This window comes from Cheilinus undulatus, linkage group 6 (assembly GCF_018320785.1).
Source record: "Cheilinus undulatus linkage group 6, ASM1832078v1, whole genome shotgun sequence".
NCBI lineage: Eukaryota > Metazoa > Chordata > Actinopteri > Labriformes > Labridae > Cheilinus > Cheilinus undulatus.
This window is the reverse complement of record NC_054870.1, coordinates 24188901-24214762: the sequence shown is the minus strand read 5'-3', so window position 1 is coordinate 24214762 and position 25862 is coordinate 24188901. Positions and strand designations below refer to the sequence as shown.

Here is a 25862-nt window from a genome sequence, read left to right as displayed (position 1 = left end):
CACCCTCCACCCTTTTGCTCCTCTTCTGCTTTCCGGGTCTTTCTCTCTTGATGTAGTTTGTTAATTAAATCAAATTGGTGAATCAGATGCCGGCTCTTTTGTTCCCTGACGAGAGCTTGTACTGTTACTTGTGAGATACTAGAGCGGTAAGGTAATCTGCATCTGTTGGGTTCATCTTCTATCTTCCTTGACTATCTGATGTGGAGTTAGGATGTGATGGAGAAAGAGGAGGTGGTGATGTTGCACGTTTTTGGCAGCAAGCTCATTGTTGTTGCTCAGATGAGTAATTAGTGTTATTAAAGCGTTAAGTCCTTAGAAGCTTTCCAATAGAAGTGTTAGAAAGACACAAGGCTCTTGGAGAACAGGTGTGTAAGAAAACAAGTATTTAATGCAGCACACAGCTGGATAAACATATTTGCTTGAGATATTTCCAGTAGCAGCAGAGTTTTAAAAAATTGGAAACATCACTGTACTGTGTCGATCCATAAGTATTGAAGAATTAAAGCTTTTCACTCTAGAGCCACTGTTTCAGAAGTTTTTTAGTCTTAGTCTTTAGGTTAAATGTTCTTCAGTTTTTTTGTCACATTTTAGTTATTTTCACTCTTAATAATGACCTAATTTTAGTCAACAAAAACTCCAAAAACTGTTTTGTCCAGTTTTGGTCAATATTTGGTCCAGTTTGGGGGTCTTTGGATAACTTTCTAGCCTCTAAGGTGTCCCTTGCCCTGAAAAGTTTGAGAAGTGATAGTCATTTTACTGAGCTGACCTTGAACGCATCCTGTAATATGTCACCTCCTTTGGTTAGTTAATGAAGTTTTATCCTGCTAGTTTCAAAACAAACTTTAACATTGGATTTTATTTTTTAGCTAACAAGACTTGATACAAAGTAAAGATTTGTTAACCACGATTGCCTTGAGCTAGGATGCGGAAGAGAGATTTAAATTTTTAATATTGGCTGTTTTGACTAAAATGAAAATACCAAAAAACCCTTTGAAGTGAAAACACATTTCTACAAAGTAATATCATTTGAATAGAAATATATAAGGTAAAATAAGTGATTGCAATAATCCCCCCCTCTCAAGTGAATGACCTAATCCAACAGAGGCTTAGCTAATTGGTGCTGGTAGTTGCATTCATTTTAGGCCTGGGCGATATAGCCTAAAAATCATATCATGGTATTTTTCTTGGCTTTAACAGTAGCGGTATTATATCGCGATATAAAAAAATTAAAAAGATATAATGCCTTTCAATCCAAATTTAAGTCTTATATACCACCTTCTCCCCTAAAAACAAGCCTTTGATGGCATATTCAATTTATGTCGAAGCATAGGAACACAGAAAAAAATGTTATGTTTTTCCTTAAAGTCTTTCTAGGTTTACTTCTGCACTCCAAGTTTCACATTTCATCTCTATCCTGATGATGTATGTTAAGCTGCTAATGACTTGAGCCCAATTCCTGGTGAAGGCATTCAAAATAAAAATGTTTCAGAAAAAAATAGTCTCAGACTTTATTGTGAAGAGCTTGACGGAAGTCATGTGTTTAGCATTAATTTAGCTTAGATTTGGCTGCTGTACCACCGAGTTTTTGCAACTAGTTTGCAGCTGCTTTTCTGACCTCATTTAACATTGTAGCCTGGATCTTTGACTCATCGTGGACTTAGATAAGAAAGTCATACGTTAAAACACACCTTTTAACAGTTGTTTGAGGCCTTGCAAGAGGAATAGCTGCAGCGCTGCGCACTACACAAACCACAACAAGCCAAAGCAGCACTTAGCTTGTGTTAAAGCCCCAGGCAGGCTTACAGAGACCGCACAGTGACTTTGTTACACTACAGTGATCAAACTTTGAGAGGAAAGAACACACATTTTGCCTGCTACCTGTGCTTAGTTCTAACTGCAAGAGTGGATGACATTCGGTTGGGTACCTGGCTACGCGTAATATTAGAGCTAGATTATGCATCACAGCACAATGTAGGCATTTAAACCGGTTATAATGGTGTTGCAATATTCCATTCCATGGAAGAAATTTCCACTTGGCCATGGAGTCTCCCCAACTCTAGTGGAGATTTAATCTGAGTTTTCTTCAAAAGTGGCTTTCTCTTTACCACTCTCCTGTAAAACTTTGACTGTTGACAAACTCGGGCAACAGTTGTTGTATGGAGAGTCTCTCCCATCTCAGCTGCTTAAGCTTGTAACTCCTTCAGAGTAGTCACAGGTGTTTTGGTGGTCTCTCACTAGTCTCCTTCTTGCACGGCTACTCAGTTTGTGAGGACGGCAGATTTACACCAGACATATTCCTTCCATTTCTTGATCATGATTTAAATGAACTGTAGGGGATGTTCAGTGCCTTGGATATTTCTGTATCCATCTCCTTGCTTCTGTGTTTCAATAACATTTTCTCTGAGTTGCTTGGAGTGTTCTTTTGTCTTCATGGTGTAATGGTAGCCAGGAATATTGACTAACCAGTGACTGGACCTGAATTTTGACTGTTGTCAAAAGTCATCACCTCCAACAAAGTCCAGAAGATGTAAATATGTCAATAAGGATAACTTAATAGATAAATATCATTGTACAGTTGGACCAAGAAATTACTGTTTTTAACCTGCATGATGTGATAAAACATTATCATATTGCTCATATCATCAACTAGTTTGCTAATCAAAATCAGCAGTAAAATATAAAAGCCTGGGTACTCTGATAAAACAGTTCAGACAGATTCACACATTTGGGCCTTAGTTTGTAGTATATCCATTTGATATGTATTTTTACAAGCAGTGTGAATAAGAAAATAGTTTTTCATAGTTATTGTCAGAACACCATTCTCATTATTTTTGTATGCTGCATGCAACAAGTTGTTTCTGATAATCTGAAGATGTTGAAGGGTCTAAATTTATGAACAAGTGAATGCACAAAAATAATTTCAAGGAAATGTAAAATAGCTTCTGCTGTTTACAATAGAATTAGAAAAATATATGTTATGGTCTGGTAGTTACTAAAGGACAGTGAACAGTTTTATGAATGCACCACTTTTAAATCAAAATCATCCAGATTCTGCATCTTTAGTTTGTACTTTCACCCCTCAATATTAAGTATGTTTGCACAGGAAGCCTAAAGTGTGCAAATCCACTGAGATCATTCACATATGTACTTCACATTGATCCTGTTTGACATCCACTCCAAACACACAGACGTGAGCCCATCTATTTATGTGTCGTAAGTGCTGCCGTGTGCCAGTTATTAACTTAATCCTTCATTTATTTGGAGGTAACCCAAATATCAGTCAATATCGGCCTCTTAGTGTCCACCAACACTAACATTCCCCCTTCCCATCCTCCCCTTTTTTCTCCCCTAAAATGGCCCACTAAAACGCCCTCTTTATCAGCTGCTGCAACCCCTAAAGCTCTTATATAAATAAGATTAGTGTCGCGTTTGAGCGTCGGGGAATAAGAGGTGTAATATCTGATGGTTTTATATGCGGTATTATTGTTATCCCTTCTTAGTCAGGCTGATACTCTTCCCTCCCTCTCTCTCTCTCTCTCCCGCTCTCTCTCTCCCTCTCTTGTTCCACGTTTGTTCATTCGTTTATTCTTTCTCTGGGTCCCTCTCTGCAGATTCAGACAGTATTATGGGGAGCTAAGCTGGAGTAAAGCGCCCCAGCATCAAATGCTCATATTGTTCTGTTCTGTCTGTCATACAATCTCTCACTACCGCTCACATGAAACCCCTTTTTGTACATTTCGTCTTCTTAACATCTTTTATGTCTTGTTCCTTGTCTTTCTCTCTCTCTGTCTCTCTTACACCTCACCAGCATTTCACTGTAATGCCTCTGCTACTCGCCTGTTTTAATCTTCTGCTGCTCTGTTTGTTATCAATTAGGAAACCTCACTCATATCTAATTGAGGGCCGTGTCCTGTGAATTAGCCTCCTCAGTCCTGGGAGCCGATTTAGCTTCTTTTGAGGCCATTTTGTTGTCGGCCATTTTCACATTTCCTCCTAACTCGTCACCACAGAGGGCAGGCACCACACTATAATTACCCAATCTGTTCCCATTCATACTCTTCAATTTCAGCACCTCTCTCTCTCTCTTTTACTCCCCCTCTTTGCTTCCCTTTCTGCTCCCCACCTCTTTGGGAAACCAGCACCCCCCTTTTTCTTCTTTTTTTCCCCCCAAGGGTACAAAAGCTGGGTGACAATATGGGGTATTAGAGCCGGGTGCAGGCTCAGCTGGGGGGAGGCTTTAGCCAGCTGTGGGTTATCTGTGGCGAGCCCTGAGTCACGGCACTGATGTCCTGTGATGTCGCTGAGGCGGAAGACTTTCCTTAACATGCTGTACCCTTTGATGGGCCCTCAGACCTGCACTCACCCAAAAGAAACCCTGCAACTCTGAGGAGACCCTCGTTGGGTGCCAGGATGAGGGTGTGAATTCACTCTCTGTTCAATCAATTAAAGAGGTTGAGTGTAGTTGTTTTTCCTCTACCTAAAAAGCAGCTCCTCAGGTTGTGTTTTAAATGGTATGGTTTTATTTTCTCCTCACTTTTATTCATTAAGTTTCTGTTGATTTTGTTCCTTAAGCACCATCCTGCCACACATTCACACTGGGAGCTGACCAGTACATTTTCTGTCTTTACCGCTGGTTATTGACTGGCTCCTCTGAGGAAACATGTTGGTCACTGTTAAGGGTGTGTTTTTCATCTTCCTCACAGCTGCTCTGAAAGCTTGAAATCAGTCACCTTTCTGCAAGAGACCAAGTTTTATATCCTCATGCTGCTGCCCCAGTTTGTTATTTAGACTGAGAAATGTATTACAAATCTTTGTTGTTAATACTGTTTTCATCACCTCTTTTCTGAGCCGTGCTTATACTGCAAAAAATATTATATATCAGAATACAACTTGTTTTTTTTTTAAATCAGCTGATTTTACCTCATGATTTTGTCATAATATCTGGTCTTACATTAAAGTTTTGCTACAAATCATATTGATAATTTAGCCATTTTACAGGTATTATAAAATAAATGATTCTCAGTAAAATAGACCATCACTGCCTCACCTCTACAACAAAATTGAAATATTTCCATAGCATAAACTTCGTTCAATTTTTTGGCACCAACAGCATGCTCAAAAATCTGTTTTAGATTCAGTCCTTTTTCTTTTTTTGTCATTATTCATGTGTGAACACTCCACATTCTCCAAACCTGCTAAGAATCAGGACACAGTACATATCCCGCTTTAATTGTACTGAATCTTGTTGATTAAGACCAGAGTATGAGACTAAATCTGTATTTTTCTATATTTAGATTGATGTATTTACCTCAACTTTGCTTGTAGCCCAGAGCACCTTAAAACATGAGCAGCTTTCAGTGTGATTATTAATGAAATGAAAATCAGCCACCGTCAGACATCATTTAGTAATATAATCTCTCTTTATGGCCAGGAAGACTCAAACAGAGAGATACAGAGCAGACATGCTGTTTCCAATATTTTCACAGACTGATATAGTAATGGGCTCTGCTGGATATGTTTCACCGCAAAGAGAGAATAGCAGCATTTCTGAAAGGTGAACAGTTCCTCGCCTCCTCTACTACTTTTGAAATGTGACAGATAACATCCTCCATAGTTCAAAAAATGGAAGAGACGAGGGTCTCTGTGTGTGTATGCATGTGTGCAGGGGGGTGGGGGAGCTGATTTCAAAGTTTTTGGAGGAACCGGCATTTCATCCAACCGGTGCTCTTTCTGATGTCGAGCTTCAAACGGCTCATTTTTTCTGTCATTTCATCTGTTTCTTCCTTCTCCCGCCAAAACACCACCCCCACCTCTCCCTTCCCCCCCAAAAAATGTCCTATTGTCATCGAAGCCTAGATTCATTTTAGATTAACGTTCACGTTTCTTTCTTTCTTGCATTACCTTCAAAGGACCTCCATTATGTTGCAAGCGATAAGGGCGAGGTGGTGCTAGCAGATGTGGCCAAGAGGAAAGCTAATGAAATCGAGGCCCAGGCCATCACAAGCAATGGTAAGGAAATAATCATAATGTCTTACCAAAAAGACGCCAAATGTGACTCGTTATTTTCTTCTTTTATCTGAAATGTGAGGTGCGCTCCTGATAACCTCAGAAACTCACCCACTTTGTCCTGACATCTAACACAGAGTATTTTCTCAGGCTCTCACCCTCGTCTGAGAGCAGAAAGGGAAGTACAATCGGATCATGTTTGACAGAAGAATATTCATATAAATACACACAACCTGTTGCCTTTTTAAAAAAGATTACGTCATCTTTTGTTATGACTAAAAGTTGGACAAATACAGTTTTTAAAACAGGTCTGCAAAATCATTAAAAAGCATAAAAACTAACATCAACTCAACGTGATTGCTCCCTGCATAGGCATGCAATTTTATAAAGTCTAATGAAGTTGCCTTAAGGTAACTTTCTGGGGCTTAGACAGCTCAAGATACAGATTTTTCTCCCTTAATAAAATAAAAGTAATCTGAAGTACAAAATCATTCAAAACAAATTAATATTGCAAACATTTCAGAAATTCTCAGAGTAACCAGTGAAGGCCCTTTTTTTGTCCCTACTTCAGGCTGTGCTGCTGCCCTTTGACAAATACTCCTCAAGCACATACCGGAGGGGATCAAGCCGAGTTCCTGATTACACACACACACCAACATGCACAGGCACACCCACACACACACAGGGATGTACAAACACATACAAACAATTCCTCACAGAGGCTTCGAGGGCCGACAGCTGTGCAGAAAACATTCAAATTTGTGAGGGAACTAGATGAACATGTCTGATGAGTCCTTCATTGGTGCTTAAAACGCACCAGAAGGCAATGTGCTAGAGCATGTTGGTGTGTACGTGTGTGTGTTTTCTTTCACTCAGACACGACCAAATGAGACGAGAGAGGTATTTAACTCCACTGTATAAGGTCAAACCCCTGAGGCTGAGTGTCTGTGTGTTTGTCGGTGAATAAAAATGAGCATTTGTGTAACTGTGAGGCCTGTTTGCATGCAGCTTCCTCTTTTTTTCCTTAATGTGATGCTTAACACGCACACTCCTCCTCATAAGCCTCTTAATTATGTCCTCGATGATTTACCTCCATCACCTGCAGCATGTCCTATCCTTGGACAACAGCGCTTCAGAAAGAGAGAGAGAAGAAGAAGAAGCGACAGAAAAGAGAATAGAGAAGGAGGGTTGACAGCAAGAAAAGAAAAGAGTGTAAAAGAAAATGATAGTATTAAAATTAGAAGAAAAGGATGTTGAAGAAAGGAAATACTAATGAAGGGAAGGAGAAATTAAACCAGATGTATGAGGAAGAGTAGATGAAATCTGAAGGATGCAGGAGTGCAGACTTGTTGCTTGCATTTTTCTTTGTCTCTGTCTTTTGTCTTCCCCTAAATTATTTTTCTAATTGTGTGCTCTCATAAAATTTGCATTAAAGACAGGCATCATCAAGTAACATTGTCATCTGTGGGAAGAAAATGCCACATTTAAAAGGAGATCAAATGATATGACAACTCATAGTATTAGAAGATAATGCTGCGTGGCATTATCCATCTACATTTAGCCCAATTTAGCCTCAGTTTTAGAGTAGCCTTATGTTTCTATGATAAGTGGTAAAATATTTAAGAATATGTCTAATATATCTGCATAATGAAAACATTTATGACATTAATAACATTTTATACATTCACAAATGTGGGAAAGAGTTGTTTTATTAACTGATTTTAACAGTAATGCGAATTTTTATGGCCAGCTTAATCCGCAAAAATCTTTGCTAAGGGAAAGTGAATTAACCCTTCAAGCCCAAAGCTGTTTTTTAACACTGTCTCACCTAGACTTTTTTTTTCCTAAGAATCTTGTAAAACATCAACCTGGTGGTGCACAGTCAAGCTCTAATGATCCCTTTTTCAGACAACCTAGGCTCTAAGAGTATGTGCACTGCTGTTATGTCACTTGAATTGAAAAGAGAGTTATGAAGACAAAAGGAAAAAATAAACAGTGATTAAATCTCAAAGATTTTTATGTGTGACACAGTAAACAATAATGACGAAAATGTTTTTTTGCAGTGTTTTGTCTCCCGTCTCTTGGGGACCAAAAAGTGAAAAAAATAATCATTCTGTGACAAAAAAAAAAAATCTTCAAAATATTAACATATTTCCAAAATAGTCCTTGCACTTCTTTTATTGGCTCTATTTGTGCCATTATTCAAAGCAGTTCTTGTCTGCAGTGACACAGAGGGACACATCACAGGTTTCCTGTCTCTGTTTCTCTCCTATAATCTATTCAGAGGATCCCCGTCATGACCTGTGAAATGATACGCTGCACATGTTGACAAAGCATTACATGATCAGTAAACAGCATGCTACTGGTTGTCACAGCCAATCACAAAGCAAATATGGAGGTTAGCATTAGCTGCTACTGGCAGAAATGATAAAAAAAAAACTGATTAAAAAATGGATCAAAGATTTCAATATTGGATTTACTGGCATGGATTTAATCTTTAATGACCCTGGAAAGTCTCCCAAGTTCCAGGCTTGCTAGTGAAGCTTCCATGAGGGCTACAAATGTGTGGATAGCATCATTTAAATGCACAACAACTGGCCTCCAAAAGAAAAAAAAAAAGCAAGAAGCTACAATTTCTGGTTCAAAAGTGATTTTAAACTGTGTCACTTCTTGTCCTATATGATAACGCCGGTCTCAAATTATTGATATTGTAGCTATTTAGTCAGAGAATGTGTAAATCAGTCAGTAATGGTTTGATACATCAATTTCATATGAAATACCACAACCTATGGTAACATAAGCAACTGATGACAGCAGGAAAAAGAGGTTTAGTTACAACAGCTACAGAAATAACTTTCAATGTCTTTGACTGAAATATAAAAAGCAGTTTTCTTCCTGCTTTGCTAGTCTTTAATACTGTATGTTATGTTGAGATATATTGATGTTATATTGATATTGGAAAGTGTATTATTGATACTAAAATCAAGACACAACAGAAGAATTTCAATTTGAAGATTAAAAGAGAGTGAGAGAAGAGATGTCGTATCAGAAAAAATAACTAATTCATTTTTTGCAAAAACTAGGTGAAAGATCATCAGTAACACATATAATGAAGATCCAAAGATCCATATTTCAAACACAGACACTCAGACAAAAATGCAGACGTAAGCCATCAGCGGGATAAATGATTTGACTGAAGACTGTCAGGAAACACACACATCCTCTAGGAGGATATTGACATGGTGTAACCATCAGTCATGGTGATGGTTAAACTGATGCCTGCACTGTGCAGTGTGTCAGCGTTTAGACAAGCAGACAGCCATATTAACTAGGCAGAAAATCCAGCTCATTAATAATGAGTAGCCTGCTTCAAGCGGAGGGCTCCAGTGAACAGGTGTCTCACTTTACAAACACACAACACTCATACATTCACACACGGAACGCCAGGATCACCACTGGAGCACATATTTGTTTAACAGTTTTGGTCTTTTTTCTTAAGTTATGCTCATACACAATTTAATAAACAGAAAAAGTCTAGAAATAAGTGACAAACTGGGAAATAGATTAAAAATATAGAAAACACCTTGAAAGTACTGCACAGATTATGCTTGCTGTATATATACATTATAGTTTTATTACCTTACGTTTTTCGGTTTTCTTGATAATGAGGTCATTTTATCGGGTCCAGAGTTTGCTGACATAACAACATCCTTATTAAACTTGTAAAAAGTTAATAGTCAGTCTTTGTTAAGTCTGTCTATAAGAGGAAGGGATAAATTTGAAAATACTTCTTTGTTAAATAGTGGCATTGATCATTTCTGATGCATTTCAAGAAGAGAAATTTAAACGCTGACTGGCTTTTGTGACACAGCATCAAGATTTCTCCCTCAAATTAATCTTATGGATTTTGGCGATTTTAAACTGCACTTGCATGCAGATTTCCATTTCTAGAGATACATTAGCTGTCATTACTTTACCCCTGAGCAAGGATGCCATTAAGAAAGACTGCATTTCTCCTGCTTTTGCTGTCCACACAGATTGTTGTTCCTGTGTAAATCAGGACGTGATTGACCAATATCACAAATACAAATGTAAAAAAGATCAATCTCTAAACCAGAGTCATGTTCATATTCTAACTTTTTTTTAAACTATAAATGGGTCAGTGATATATATAAGGCTTATTATTGATTTTACTTGCACCACCTGACATTTGCAACCAATATTAAAATAAACAGGTAAATACTTTGACACATGTTGTTAATTTTGTTCTAGTTAGGAAGTAAACATAGGTTTTTAAAATAAAATGAAGAATTTCTATGGTAAAATGTTGCTGTTTCACCTGTGTTGTACCAACTGACATGGAAGGTATACCCGCTCATCTAAGCAAAATTGTAATGTATTCTTTTTTTAATTATATGTTACCTCCTTTACCTTAGTAGAAGTACTGTAAATATTCTTAGAGCTCTAAATATCTTTTATTTCATATAGTGACTTTTGCACTTTTTTCCACCTGAAATGCTAGTTGCGTAACCTGACATTTGCAACTAATTTCAAATAAACAGGCAAAAATACTTTGACACATGTTGTTACCTTTGTTCTTGTAAGAAAGTGGATACGAATATTTATGAAAAATAATATCAAGAGTTTTATTTTAAAATAGAATTTTATCAGTTTTACATTGGTAGTTCCACCTGACAGTGAAAGTTTACCTGCCCACCTGTGACTGAAAGAAATGTTTTTATCTTTCCTTGAAGGGCTCTATAAACCATTTTACTTGAGGGGACTCAAATAGATGATAAATTTTGCACAAATGTTTTTAACCCCTCATTTTAAAATAAAAGTCCCATGTTATTGTTGCACCACCCTGACATTAAAGAACTTGCAAATTCAGGGTAGAAAGTTTTTGATGATCTTACTAATATTATATTGATACATTTTTAATAACATTTGTTTATTTAAACATTTTCAATTATAAATCTTTGCCAAAGTGATATAATTTTGACTTCTCACATTTAGATTGAGAGTTTTAACGATTTCAGTGATCTGTTCATTTACATGGATGGTCACGCTACCTGACATTGTTGGGGTTTGAGATGCCAAAATATGAAACAAAATAAATTATTCAAATATACTGAAAATGTATTTAATCAAATTCGAATTCACTGGGAAAATTGATATATACCCTGAACTGTTTTTTTTTTTCAAAAGGAGATAAGAGATTCTGACACAAAAATATGCATATCATGTCCTTGACCCAAATAGAGATGATGGTTTATGAAGCGAAAAAGTCAAATAAGAAGCACAGACTAATATTTGTTATCTCTCTTATTGTTTTTGTATGCAGTAGCTTACACATTTCAGCATTAAAAAGAGGGGAATAATGGATTTGAGATGCAGAATCTTTTAAGCTCTTTAATTTAGACTTCAGAAGTCATGCTGCAATAACCTCACACACCAGATAGACTTTCACATATCCACTGCATTGTATATACTTCACATTTATCATGGCAGCAGCCCATAGTCTGTGTTAGGGAAGAGCTGAACCTTTCAACAAAGTCTCAGATGATGATACAAACTTTCTGTCTTTCATAGTCATTATGGGCCAATCAGAACAACAAAACATATGAAGGGGAACAAACTGCATCATGCAAGCTCAACAAGCAGCTGTTATTGTTGTTCACTATCAGTGGAGCCAGTTGATTATAAAAAAAAACTCTGTAGCTGAAGAATCTTTTCCAGCAATAAAAACTTTCAGTGCATTTCTTTTCTCTTCTTTTACTAAAAAATGTGATCCAGTTCTGATAGAGCTGCCACTATAGCTACATCCTACATCCTCTTATCTGACCACCATTGTTTTCTGGCTTGCAGTGGCTTCAACCAAACAACGCCTTGTTCTTAAAGGACACTGATTTGTTCATTCATTCTCTGACTGGGGAAAAGCATTTTAGCTTGAAGCTTTGCAAGATGTACCTGCCTGATGACAGAAATGGAATCTGGCCAATCCATCTGCTTTGCAGGGTTAGCTGTTGGCATTTGTCTGCAGACACATAAATAGCCGGGGGGGTTTACTGTAACCTGCCATCACTTCATCATTAGACACTCACAAAACAGCCTATGTTGTGTACATTCATTTCTTCAAACAAAAATATGAAACTAAATAACTTTGTAGATATAAAGAAAATAAAAACGCAGCTCCTACAACTTTATATTCAAAAGCGTCCGTCCCTTCTGTTTGTCCCTCCACGTTAACAAAACATGGACGTGTGTCAACAGTTCCACGCTTTTTTGACACAAGTTCCCACAGTGCAGCTACAGACGCTCTCTATTTGAACACACACAAGAGGCTGAAATGTGTTTGTTCTCAGTCATATTCACACACTCCACATCCCATTCAGAACGGCCCTCGGAGACATATGTGTTTGTGTAAATATGTGGACTGACTGTATGTGTGCAGTTGGGTGTGACATGAGAGGCAGGTCGCTCTGTATCCTGCATGAACGGACCATTTGTAGTAATCAGGTGTTAAACACATTTTGAAAACAGCAGGTCAGCTTCTTGTTGACCCGCTGTATGAAGGCAAACACATGCATACAAACACTTCTCTGTTGGTTTTTGAATCCAGGCTAATTAATCTGATCCTGTTTTATACCTACTGTAATAATCTGTTAAGCAACCAGCAGTGCTTTTATTGAGGAGCAGGAGTGAAATCAGCTGATCTAGGGCCTCACTGCTCTGGATTGTTTAATTTCACTTCAAGAAAATTATAGAAAACTGTCGATTTGCATTGGAAAGGAGGGCAGATCTTGTGCTATTGTTTGGATGATTTTCACTTGTTTCCAAAAAAATGACTCAATAGCAGATCTCGCTTTTCCTGAAGGTGGACTCGAAATCAGATTGGGCAGAGACTCCACATTTCTATGCATTCCTCTCATATTTATATGCGTCCTTTGTAAACAGAGATTCTGCCTTCGTTTTTACACACACTCGCAAGCTCACAATAGAGGACTCACATTTCAGCTTAGGTATGGTCCCTTTTTATAACAGCGTTGGAAATCGCTTATAGCTGTCTGGCTGACAAGTGTGTTGATTCGGATAGATACGGCATTGTGAGAAGCAGAGTGGTGAACAAGTGCGAGGGAAGGCTTCTTTCTCTTCCTCTCTATCTCTTTTTTTTTCTTTGGAGAAGCGTTTTGCCAGCAGGAGAAGCCAAGTTGGTGCCTGATGGTTGTGTCTCCCCCTCACAAAGGCTGATGTGGCTGCAGGGCCTTTCAATGGGCAAAGAGACAAGAGCTTTATCTGAAGATCCACTTCTCCTCCTCCTCTCTCTCTCTTTCTTTCTCCTTCTCGATCCTCTCTCGGTGGTTGTGGTAAAAGCCTGTTAGCTCCGGTGTGTGTTGATGGAAAGCAGTGTTTTGTTCGCGTTCCCCTCTCTGCTCTGTTGGTCGCTCTGTTCACACAGCCGCCATCACTGTGGGACTTCTTGTGTCAATTCAGAAACTTTACATGATGTGTTAATCAGAGGCATGATCGTCAAGGTGTGGCATCCAAAGAAGGAACTGTCTACTCTCAGGTACATGCATGTATTAGGACTATTTTATATCAGGTTTTGATATGAACAGTGCTGTGAAAAATTATTTGACCCCTCCCTGATTTCTTCCTTCTAATTTTTTGGAAAGTTGAGTTCAATTTCACTAGCCACACCCAGCCTTTATTACTGCCAGGCCTGTTGCATCAAGAAATCACTGAAATAAAACCTGTCTGGCAAAGTGAAGTAGGCTCAAAGATCATAAAAGGCAGCACATAATGCCATGATCTACAGCAGTGGTTCTCAAATGGAGGTACGCGTACCCCTGGGGATACGTGAAGGCACTCCAGGGGGTACGTGAGATTTTCAATATATTACGGCTATTTCAGAAAATAGCGCCTTTATGCATGTCCAGAGCGACACGATGTTGCGAGTATATTACGTACATTCTAAAATCACATTTGTGCTGTGAACGTCTGTGTTTTCTCTGTCCTCTGATAAACAGTGATATTTATTGGAGCGGAAGATAAAAGGTTTCTCCCTCCCCGTCCTTCACTCCATACGTAACGCGGCACTTATGCACAGCCAGGAGGTCAGTGCCGTTTAGTTTCACTGTTTCATTCACTGTGCCAGCCAAGTTTGTAAGAGGAGGGGCTGACTTTTCATTCATTGTTTGTCAAATATGATCAATAAGAGTAATAGGGCACAGCTGAGGGTCGCTGTGAGAGGAGTTAACTCCCCCATAGCGCACAGATTGGCTCACCTGTCTGTGTTCCAGACTGGTCAGAGGAGTAATTTCAGTGAGCTTGTTGATCCATAGCATTTATAAGTCGTATGTCTGATGTCAGAGGAGACTGTGTTGGTAAATATTTCACTGGAATAAAGTCCTGTTAGTTTAGGAACAGCTCCAGCTGTGCAAGTAGCGTATTTGCGCTCATGTGGACATGTCAGGCTGCCTGCTGCCTGTCTCCCTCTATAAAAGGCAACATGAGGCACAAACACAAGCACCGACTACAGACAGATATGAGGAGAGGACAAATATAAGGTGGTGTTAGAGAGGAGGATGTTTTTGTTTCTCTGTCTGCCTTAAAAATTGGCACCACCACCACGTGTGCTCGTCGGAGAGCGAAAATTTGAAAAAAAATCGGCAGCAATGTCACACTGCGAAAAGATGTTGCTGGTGTGGAAGCTTGCATTGATTCGCTACAGGTTCGAAAGTAAATATTTTGTGTGAATAATTTGCCCGAAAAATTTGCGTCTGGAGTGTAAGGACTTAAGTTTATTAAGTGGAGTTTATACTTTGTAAATTAATTAAAATTAATGACCCTAAAACCCCCTGAGTCTCCCCCGTTGGCAGGATGGTTTGACCCACACTGGCACATGCCTGTCAATCACTGTATTCACAATCACTTCATTCATAAAAAGGTTCATGATTTATTTTTGTGAAGAAATGCTGATCTATAACTAAGTTCATGATTTCAGTTTGAGAAGAGATCTTTATTATCATCCCAAAAAGGGGCACTAATCTGTCTTTTTTATAATTAGTTAATTACTTACAGGTTTTTAGTTCTTTCTAGCTCTATTTATATTTCCAAATTGTTCCAGAGAGACCACTGCAGCCGAGCAGAGTTTTGCACACCTCTGGGTTTAAATGGTTTTATGCCTTTCCACTCACTGTGTTCACTACATTAATTTGAATTCCCACATTTAGTGATGAGAAGATGTGCCATGAATTCAGTCAAGCATTTTTAACATTTAAAATGTTTGAAAAAAATATTTGTAATTTATAATAGTTTATCAGTTACAAAGTTTGATAAGTCTGACAGCTGTCACAGCACTGTTTAATGTCTTTCTTTTTGGCCAAAAAGCTTTGCACTGTTTAGGGGCTACTTTGCTGAAAAAAGTACTTCACAGGGGGTACACGACTGAAAAAAGATTGAGAACCACTGATCTACAGAAATATTGAAACAGATAAAAAACAAAGTCACTGACGTCTATCAGTCCTGAAAGGGTTACAAAGTCATTTCTAAGGCTTTGGTACTCCAGCAAACCACAGTGGGAGCCATTATCCACAGATGGAGAAAACTTGAAATGTTGGTGAACTTTCCCAGGAGTGGTCGGCCTACCAAAGTTACTCCAAGAGCACATCAGTGACTCATCCAGGAGGTCACAGAAAGACTCAAAACAACATCTAAAGGCCTGCAGGCCTCACCTGACTCAGTCAAGGTCAGTGTTTATGATTCAACCATAGGAAAAGACTGGGCAACAATGACATCCATGGGAGAGTTCCAAGGCCAAAACCACTGCTGACAAAAAAGAACACAAGAGCTCTTCTCACACTTGCCAAAAAACATCTTTATGATCCCCAAGACTTCTGGGTAAATATTCTGTGGACTGAGTTTTGGAAGTTACATCTGGCATAGAACTCAGCATTTCATAAAAGAACATCATACCAATAGTCAAACATGATGGTGGGGGTGTGATGGTCTGGGGCTCTTTTGCTGATTTAGGACCTGGATTACATGCCGTAATCCATGGAACCAGCGCTCTTCTAGAAATCCTGGAGAATGTCCGGGCTTTCAGTTTGTGACATCAAGCTTGAGCCCACATGGGTTATGCAGTAGGCCAACATTACAAAACACCCCAGCAAGTCCACCTCTGAATTGCTTAGAAATAAACAAAATAAAGGTTTTGGAGTGGCCTAGTCAAAGTCCAGACTTCAATCCAATTGAGATCCTGTGGCATGACCTTTAAAAGGCCATTCATGTTCGAAAACCTACCAATATGGCTGAATTAAACAATTCTGAAAAGAAGAGTTGGCAAAAATTCCACCACAGCGATGTGAAAGACTCATTGCCAGTTATCACAAACCCTTGCTTGCAATAGTTACTGCCAAGGGTGGCATGTTTAAAATTGACAAATGTGTTTTATAGGTCATCAGCAACTATGTGTATCTGTTGTTTATTCCATTTTTAAGTAAAATGAAGAACTGACACTTATCCTCTACCCTCTGTGTCTTTTTTCCTTCGTGTCCTAGTAGAGACAGGAGACAGAGATGTTGGATTAAGTGAGTCCAGCTCAAGGGACAGGCAAACAGAGGGAACCCAGAGTACATCAATACCTCCATGCCCAGACACCCTGAAGATGCAGTGAGTTACATTTAATCTTTGTGTTTAGGCTTCATAGAGATAAATGTGTATATGTTGTTTTAATCTTGTTTGTAAATCAGTAAGATAATGGGAAAAACTTAAGATTTTTTGTACATTTTGGGTTGAAGGTTGTTCCTTTTAATATTAGACTTGATTTGGAATTGACATATAAACAACTTTCTACTCTGTTTTTGGTCACTGAACTCTTGAAAGAAATCTTGCATTTATCTGAAATAAATCTTGAATATTTGGGTATTCAATGGCTTGGGCCCATTCAATTTAGTATGTTATTCATTAGCACTAGCAGTCAACACCCAGGACCACAATTTCAGAGCATTGCTCGGCTTCTCTCAACTTCTCATCACTTCTGCTTATCTGGGCAGTGACTTTTCATTCTGTATAAACTTGATTTATATGCAGCATCTGCCTGGACATCACCAAATGACACTGGCTGCCTCTGTTACCCACCCCATCACCCAGTCCATACAGGTACTGGGGCTCAGATGTGCTCTTGAGTGCATCCACCAGAACAGCTAATTCCCACTGTGTTTTTGCATTAAGAGCCCTGACAAAGCCAAACTGCACTGGGTTTGTAAAGAAATAGAGCAAAATAGTGCCATGAGTAGACATAGCCCCTAATGCTCAGCAAAGTTCCTCAGCTTGTCTTTCTACTGTTTTGAAGAGAACAGTGAGATATATCACTAAAGGTGTCTGGTAGAAGTCATAATAAAGAATATAAAGTTGAAGCTGGTGAGATAAACAGTAAAATGAAACTAAAGTTGGAGCTCTTTCGGCAGAGGAGACCTGCAGATTCAGATTCAGATGATATGTCTCTGCAGGCTCATCACTGTAAGTGACCCATTTCTCATTGTTTTCCATTGTAAGTATGAAAATATTGATTGCAGCTGCTTAATAAAAGCAACATTTTCAGTTCAACTTACTCTAAATGAATCCCTTGACAGATTTTGAGTGCAGATGATTTTCTGTTCCACTTTTACATGTGGCCTTCTCTCCTCAGTGATTCACTATTGTCTGTGTGTGAATTGCATGAGAGCGTCTGTGGCCAAATGACCCAGCTGCAGCCTTAAAGCCTTCACTCCCAGTGTCATTTCAAATGTCAAAACCACATCAGTTCCGGGTCTTACGCTTCCCAATGCTGAACCCAGAGTCACATTTAAAACTCCACTGAGGTCCATTTTCGCCATGGATCAGTCTCTGGAGTGCAGACTAAACTCACTGTTTCAGAGTGATTGTTTGATATACTCATCTTTGTGAATGACGTGTTGAAACAGTGTGACTAAAGACACACTGAAAGCATGGCCCTCTTTTGTCCCTGCCTCTCACGCACATACAAACACATACACACAAATATATCCATCCATGTCTCTAGTATTGTAGGACGGGGGAAGTAGTGGAGGGGCATTCCTTGTCATAGGCCAGCTAACATATTGGAGTATTTATATGGGATTTGTGTGCATTAGATAAAAAGGCGCTCTTGTTCTTCTCATCCTCATAGGCTTTTCATGGCTGTTTGACTGTAACACTGATGACTCTCCAACCCCTCCACTTTGCGTTTCTCTAAGCCCCCTCCATCCATCCCAAATCCCCTCCTATCAGCCAATTTAAACAAGCCGGGTCCAGAGAGGGAGAGAGGAAAAGAAACAGAGAGAGATGCTCCGTCCTAAGCTCTTTTTAAAAACAGTAAAAGGAAAAAGAGAAGAAAAAAAGTGTGGTAAAGAGTGTTAGGGCGATTTGGCTGCCAAACGCCCGGTCGTACTACCCCAGGTCTTCCCCTGCACTGCTGACAGAAGCTAAGAAAGCCGATCCCCCAAACCTCCCAAAAGATAATAGCCAGAGAGAGAAAGAGACAAAAGCTTCTGCCTTTTTATTCCACAATCACCCCCCACCCCAGAACATTTTTATATTGAAACCCCCCCCCTCCTTTTTTGTAATCTGGTCTCCGATGAAGTTTCATTGTTTCTCATGTGAAGCCAATGACAGCTAAGCTGAGATGGAGTAGAGGAGGCATTGTAGCGCAGGCGTTCTCCCGTTTGGCTCGCTGAGAAAAGAGCAGAGAAAGAGAGGGAGGCGAGTACAATGGCAGTTTGGGGGCTCCTCGCCGATTCTTGCATTCCCCAAATCCGACTCCGAAGTGAAAGAGAGACAAGACGAGAATCTGGGAAGCATCCCAACGATCCTTTGACAGCTGCTGGCCTCTCAGTCATCACGCACTCCTCTGTCAGTGGAGTGAGGAGATTTTTATTGTTACTAAGCTGAGGAAAAAGTTAATGTGATGTTGCTGATGGAAAATGAGTTAAATTTAAAAAAGTGCTTTATTTGAGAGGCATCAGTGGCTCATATTCATGCTACACTTTCAGGTATTTTAACATAAAGTGATGAGAAGTGATCAATAATAATCTGATGTCTGGCTGACAGTGTCATACATGGCTTAGCTGTGCAGGAGAGAAAATTATGCCAAATGAGTCTGCCAGAAGTTTGATCAATGGGTTAAACTCTTATTCAAATAAAAAAAGGGATTTTTTTAATTATTCCTGCTTCTTTTAAGCACTTGAATACTCAAAAGTTTCTCTGAGGAATCTCAACAAGGTTTGCCAAAAGAATGTTTATGCATCAACTGAGCATAATTATTCTCGGTGCTTTGCAAACTCAAGCTGGTTGATCTGCGGTCTCCCTGAAAAGTATAAAATGTACAAATATATTCTGTGATTCATCAATAATTGTGAACAAAGACACTATGGTTACTCTTTTTTCCCTCTTTGGAAGAGCCAATCAGAGAAGACCACAAGAAGAGAGCACACGTGTGACTGTTGACCTGGATGTGTTCAGAGCTCTAAGTCAAACAGGTGCGTTTTTCTGTTATTTTGTCTGACCACCATACTTTCAGTATGTTTCAGTTTGCAGAGGTATCTAATGCTGGAGCTACACTAGTCTCTAACCTTGTTTACTTTTTGCATCAGCTATTATGCTGGGTAATGACTGCACTTTGGTGCACCCATTCACACTTTGCATCAATAATACGTCTCCATCGATGACCTAGGATTGGAGATCACTTGCCCACCTCTTATGCAATTAACAAAGTGACTTTTGTTTAAAAGTGACTTTTGCAACACTTTTGCCATGAAAGATCTGTAAATGGGTAACAAGATCCACAAATACTTTTGGGGAGTCTTTTATTATCCTGACTGCCAAAGTGCACTTAAGTCCATCAAGCCCTGCTGGCAGCGTTAATTTCGTCAACTAAACTATGACTAAAACTATGACTAAATCTGTTCGTCGACAGCTTTTTTTTTCATGAAAAAAACTAGACTAAAATGAACAAAAATAGATCTGTGATGACTAAAACTGACAAAAACTAAATTTAGTTTTTGTCAAAATGACTAAAACTAGACTAAAATGTAATTTAGTTTTTGTCGGATATTCAAAATCTGTGAAAATTCTCCACTGTGGGTAAATCTGTCAAAATGCAATGCATCTGTATCTATTCTGCCTCTCAGCTGTAGGAAGCAGAAAGCCCAGGTTTGTCGGGGTGCATTGAACACACTACCATGATTTGGTACCAGATTTAGGCAAGAAAATAAATGCTTGGACTAAAAGTAAAGACTAAAATGTGAGGACTTTTTATGGACTAAAACTAGACTAAAATGTTTTGAGTTTTTATCTACTAAAACTAAAAAGGGTAGAAGTGACTAAAATGGGACTAAAACTAAAATGAATTTCTTTTAAAGACTAAAACTCAAACTAAAATTAAAAATAGCTAATAGAAAATAGCCATAACTAACACTGCCTGCTGGTCACATGTTCTCTTGAACTGAGGAGTCATTTCAATCTATTAAGTACCTGACAAGGTTTATTCACTACATGGTATTTCACCAATAGCTTTAGATGCATGCTGAGTTCTTTATTGAAGAAGAAATCCAGTTATAGTACATTTTAAGCAGGTGATGTGTACAGCTGGATACAGTATGTGACACATGTTTTTAAGCCTTTTTGGCCCACACAGAGTTGCAGGAGTTTGTGTCATTTGGATTTGTAGTATTGAATATTATGAATTATTAAAAAATGTGGGGTTACACAGTTAGAGAGAATGGGTCCTCCTAGTGCTGTAAGTCAATTTAATGATTAATCTTATTAATTGTAGGCTTTGTAATTAATAAATTGCATTTAATCACATATGTCAATAAATTGAGAAGGATTGCATAAATGACAGATTTAAAGATAACAGTTATAAAACAATCAGAAAGGACATGCTTCTGAATCGCATCATACTTTCTACTAGCTTTTGACAAAGTAGAGGTTGAGACTGAGGGTAGATTGTCCATTTAGTCAGTGTAGGATGGTATTATCTGTAGAATATTGATTTTATCCATAAGATTTAAAAAATAAAGAGCACAGAGAATTTCTACATGTTCCAGGTGAATTTGGTTGCATGATGGAGATTAATCAGAATACTTTTTTTAATCACATTTTTCACCCCTGTGATTAATTAATCGAAAATTAATCAAAAACTTTGACAGCACTAGATCCTACACATCCTCCTCTTTTTCTCTGAATGAAGACCGAGACTAAAGGCCTCAGTAGCTCCTGCTAGCAGCAGCTGACTTGCATTGTGGGTAATCTAGAAACCAGATTTTGATAAGGAAGTTTACTGCATAAAAAAACAAGCTGCAACCTCCCTTGTTAAAAAAACGAAGCTAATAAGAAGGTGTGAAATACTGCTCTTGGCTTTAATGTCCTCTTAAGACTGCAAAAACCTCAGAAGACACCCCATGATAAAATGCCAGTGTTTACAACAGAAATAAACATATTTAAAGATGTTTTCAAAACACAAATGTGATATGAATAGCTTGATCCCTGATCATCGTGCTATATATGTGGGTTAAATTCTTGTATAGCTCACCCTTTTTGATTTAATGAAGGAGAAAAGGTATTGATGATAAGGGTGTGGCTGATCCTAATGATGTTTTAGTTGTTTTAAGAAGGTCACTGACACTATGTCGATATTATTTAAAGGCTGAAAGAAATTACATTCTGGTATTGTAGCATTGATTTTAATCATTTATCAAGAAAAAATATCAATTTTGAACTGTAAATGTCGGTTCTTTGCTCTTTTCAAACTTTTTCATTTGTTTTCTGCCATGCACTGAATCTGAACCCTATTTTGAAGTGTTTCTTCATAAATGTCCACCTACACAGTTACACTTATCCATTCTCAAAATGCATTTAATTGATTTGACATCCATCCTCTATTTCCTTTGACTTTTAACAAAACCACTGTGAGTGTTTCTTTTAATATTCCCCTGAACAACCCACAAAAAGCCCGTTCCCTCGATGATAGTAACGGCTGACACAGAGAGTCAGCCCATTATATTAAATCTCATCATGCTCAACGTGCCGGTTTCAGGTCACGTTTTTAAGCCTTGCAGTAATTCTCCTGTGACATTCAGCTTGTTTTACCCTCTAAATGTAGCCTGAGTGCTCTCCTCTGCAGGTCTCAGATGTCTGAGATGACTAACTGGTCATTTAGGAAAACAACCATTAGAAAACATCACTTCATCCTCCTCTCCACCTTCCTACTCTCTCTATTTTAATAATTAATTTTTTTAGAGTGATTAGCAATTGTCTCGCTATCAAATCGCTCTGTCATTTGATAATCCCGACTGTAGGCTATAGCAGAGAATCTGCATCAGTTTAAGGCACGGCGGGGTTTTAATGTCAATCATAATGTTATTAACACAGGGCTCAGAACAGGGAGGCTGCCATGAGTGACAACGGTTTACACTTGTTAAAACAAGGAAAAAGGCAACACTGAGGGAGCATGTAACTTGTTCAGGCAATCAGTGTGTGATTGTCTGTGTGTACAGTGCTGCCGTGTCTGATTATGCATGTGTAATGTTTGGTTGTTGTACTTGTTTAAAGTGTCATGGCTGGTTTACAAGAATGTCTAACATCCTCCAATATCTTCTGTCGTTTTGTTCTACAGGAAGCAGCAGAAGACACAGAGACAACAGAAACGTGAGTTGATTGGCAGAAAATGTTTTCAATCAAGCATAAACCTCCAGTTTTCTAACATGAAACTAATGCAAAGTGAAAAAAAGCTCCAGTTCCACAAGTGTACGCTTAAGACTGGCTCACTCAGACTGTCCAGTTTTATAGCAGAAATAAACCCCTGTTAGAGGAAAAATGTTTTTGGGCTGAATGAATCATATACAGGTACAGAAAGGCAGTTTTTTTATTGCATCCAATTTGATTATTTTATTGATAAGAAGTTTCTTTGAATTTACATAATGATGTATTTTTTTCTTGTCTGAATTCACCAGGCTGGTTCAAGTCTCTGTTGATAAAGGCAGTTTTCTGAAGTCATGTTATAAATTAGAATAATTTGGTCGACTTAAATTCAAAGTAAACAATGTTTGTTGGCTAACTTTTCCTTCAGAGAACAAGGGGACTAAGACTAGCTAAAAATAGATCTTTGATGACTAAAACTCTAACAAAACATAAATTTAGTTTTTGTCAAGATGACTCAAATGAAATTAAAATAAAATTGAGTTTTCATCAGACATTCAAAGTCCACAATATTTCTCCACTGTGAGTAAATCTGTCAAAACACAACATATCTGTAGTTCTTCTGCCCCTCAGCTGTAGAAAGCAGGGAACCCAGGTAACATGATTTGGTGCCAGATGTAGGAAAGAGAATAAATATTTGAGCTAAAAATAAAGCCTAAAATGTAAGGACTGATTAAAAATGGACTAAAATGTTTTTGAGTGTTAGGTGACTAAAACTACACAAAAACTGTTAAGGGTAGAAATGACTAAAATTTGACTAAAACTAAAACTAGTTTAGTCTAAAGACTTAAGACTAAAATTAAAAATAGCTGCCAAAACTACAATTGTATATGGTGTAATATTAAATGCATAATCCTGTCACATGGGATCATTCATGATGTATGACTTAAATTCAGTAATACTATATTTGAAAAAGATTACCCATATTGTGTGTTCAGTACTGACATTGTTTGTCCAACGTTATCTTCAATTAATATTAAAAGTGTGTTCAAATACACTGTAAGAGAGCACACTATTCATTAGTCTCACCTGTGCAATCCTGTGTCACCTGGCTAACAGCTACAACATCTACCACAACTGACTGAAGTCACTGTTGATTGTTTCTTTGAAGTTCGTTGTTCTTTCTCTACTTACAGTAGTGGTTTGATAATCCAACCTCTGTTTTCTGTTTGGTTGTAAATTTAAAATTTTAAAAACTTGACTTTTTTAGTTTCTAGTGTCAAATTTTGATACTTTAAAACTCTGAAATTCTGAGTTCTTGTAAATATCTACTTTATAATGTAAAAAATCTTGTTTTCCCCAAACAATGTAGATATTTTTTGCACAAAAATTAACAGATTGTGCCTCTAATTTTTTCATCTTCTAGGTTGTCCCTAATCCATAATGTTTCCAATCATGGTTTAGAAAATACGCTGTATTGATTTATACACTGTATACACTGTATATAAAAAAAAGCAAGAGTTGGCAAAAGCATTAATCCTCACTATCACTAAGCAGCTTATTCCCTATCCATTAAATATATTACACTGATTTCTCTAAAATAGGTGCAACTATAAAGTGTTAATGTTTCCAGTTCACATCTAACAGCTGCTTATTTTGAACTCTTCACTAACTCACAGGGACTTATAACCCATATGCATTCAAACTGTAAAAAGGTGTAATAAGTAGGACTTATTTAGGAAAAGTACTTCCCTCCACAGAAAATAATTGAAGAAAAGCAACTTAAAGAACCTTCTAATATACACCTGTTTAGAGCTGCAATCATCAGGTGATTTGATAGATGGTGACTTGAACATATCACCATATGGTCTGGTCATGCCAGCTTCTCAAATGTGACAATTAGCTGCTTTTTTTAATCATAAATGTGATATCCCTAGGCTTTTAAGATGCAATTTAGGAACATTGATGGTTTCTCTGATGGTTTGTGACAGTATCTTTGACAGTACTAGACTGCACTATCAAATTAATAAGATTAATAAAGAATAACATGTTTGTTGATGTCCAAAAATCTATGAATGAATGAATGAATAAGGCTATAATTATCAATCAACCGACACGTATTGATATATTTTCAGACATAAATCCATTTTCATCTAAAATGTTTTCCTGTGTTTGTCATTGCAGCTCAGATACCAGTGCAGGATTTGCGTGTTGTAGCAATGTTCAGACTCACACAATGAATACAAAGCTGCTGAGACCTCTGTGTACTGTCTTTATATCAACACACTGCTCAGGTTTTTTTTTTTTTTTTTTTTTTTTAATAAAACAGCATTTCTGTTTGCTCTCCTGCAGGAGGAAGATGATCCCGGGACGCTCCATGTGGTCCATTTAGGAATGGTTTGAGAGCACTTTATAAATCCCAGTTGGACACTAAAGAGGAAACAGAACATCTCACCAACAACAGGCTCTCTTTGTCTTTATTTTTAAATGTACTGTATTTACCTACCTTTTAGAACACCTGAGAGATTAGAGACTGACTGTACAGACCAGTATATGGTGATGAAGAAAAACAGAAGTATTATTTGTAAATACATTTACTTTGAGTTACCAGTTCTGTTACATAAAACTTTGATTTTAACATGTTTTATAGTTTATCTTTAAATTGCAGCCAGGTTAAAAAACACTACATGGCATCATGATGTAAAATCAGTTTATGTTCTGTCCCAGTGAGGTCTCAACCAAATCAGCCTTAAAAGAAAACAGTTCTACAAACATAACAGAACATGTTCAAACCTTTTTATTAATCAGCCAGTAAAAATAAAGACTTGTATTAAACATCCATCACCACTGATACTGAACGTTCCAGGCTTCCTGTGTGTGAGTGTGTGAGTGTTGGCCGAGATTACGGGCCACAGTTTTATTCATGAATAGGAGCCAACTAGCGTCTTTAAAGCGTCGCGCGGAGCCCCTTTCCTGAACAGCAGCCATGGCCGTGTCAGAGCTGTCGACGCGCTGCGCTCAGCGACTAATCTGACAGCGCCGCGCGAGCCCTAATCCCTCACTGTATCGTAATCTATTTACTTTGCATTCTAAGAGGATTTCCACCAAAAAATATACAAGAAGCGATGTTGGAAATGGACAGAAGATCAGCGAGGATG

At 38.1% G+C, this 25862-nt stretch overlaps 1 protein-coding gene across 5 annotated transcripts in view; it reads left to right on the top strand.

Annotated features, from left to right (window-relative positions):
• Positions 1 to 25507, top strand: part of LOC121511283 (WD repeat containing planar cell polarity effector) — a 127707-nt gene extending 102200 nt beyond the window's left edge. For 3 of the 5 annotated variants that reach the window (XM_041789888.1, XM_041789889.1, XM_041789890.1), the window contains 5 exons: positions 5910 to 6009; positions 16569 to 16680; positions 19465 to 19544; positions 22682 to 22713; positions 25057 to 25507. In XM_041789888.1, the coding sequence (XP_041645822.1) occupies positions 5910 to 6009; positions 16569 to 16680; positions 19465 to 19544; positions 22682 to 22713; positions 25057 to 25107 (375 nt within the window). In that variant the 3' untranslated portion in view covers positions 25108 to 25507. Of the gene's footprint in view, positions 1 to 5909; positions 6010 to 6577; positions 6895 to 16568; positions 16681 to 19464; positions 19545 to 22681; positions 22714 to 25056 lie in introns of those variants that run through there. The other 2 variants (XM_041789891.1, XM_041789892.1) reach the window with 2 other exon arrangements.
• The last annotated feature ends 355 nt before the right edge of the window (positions 25508 to 25862 follow it).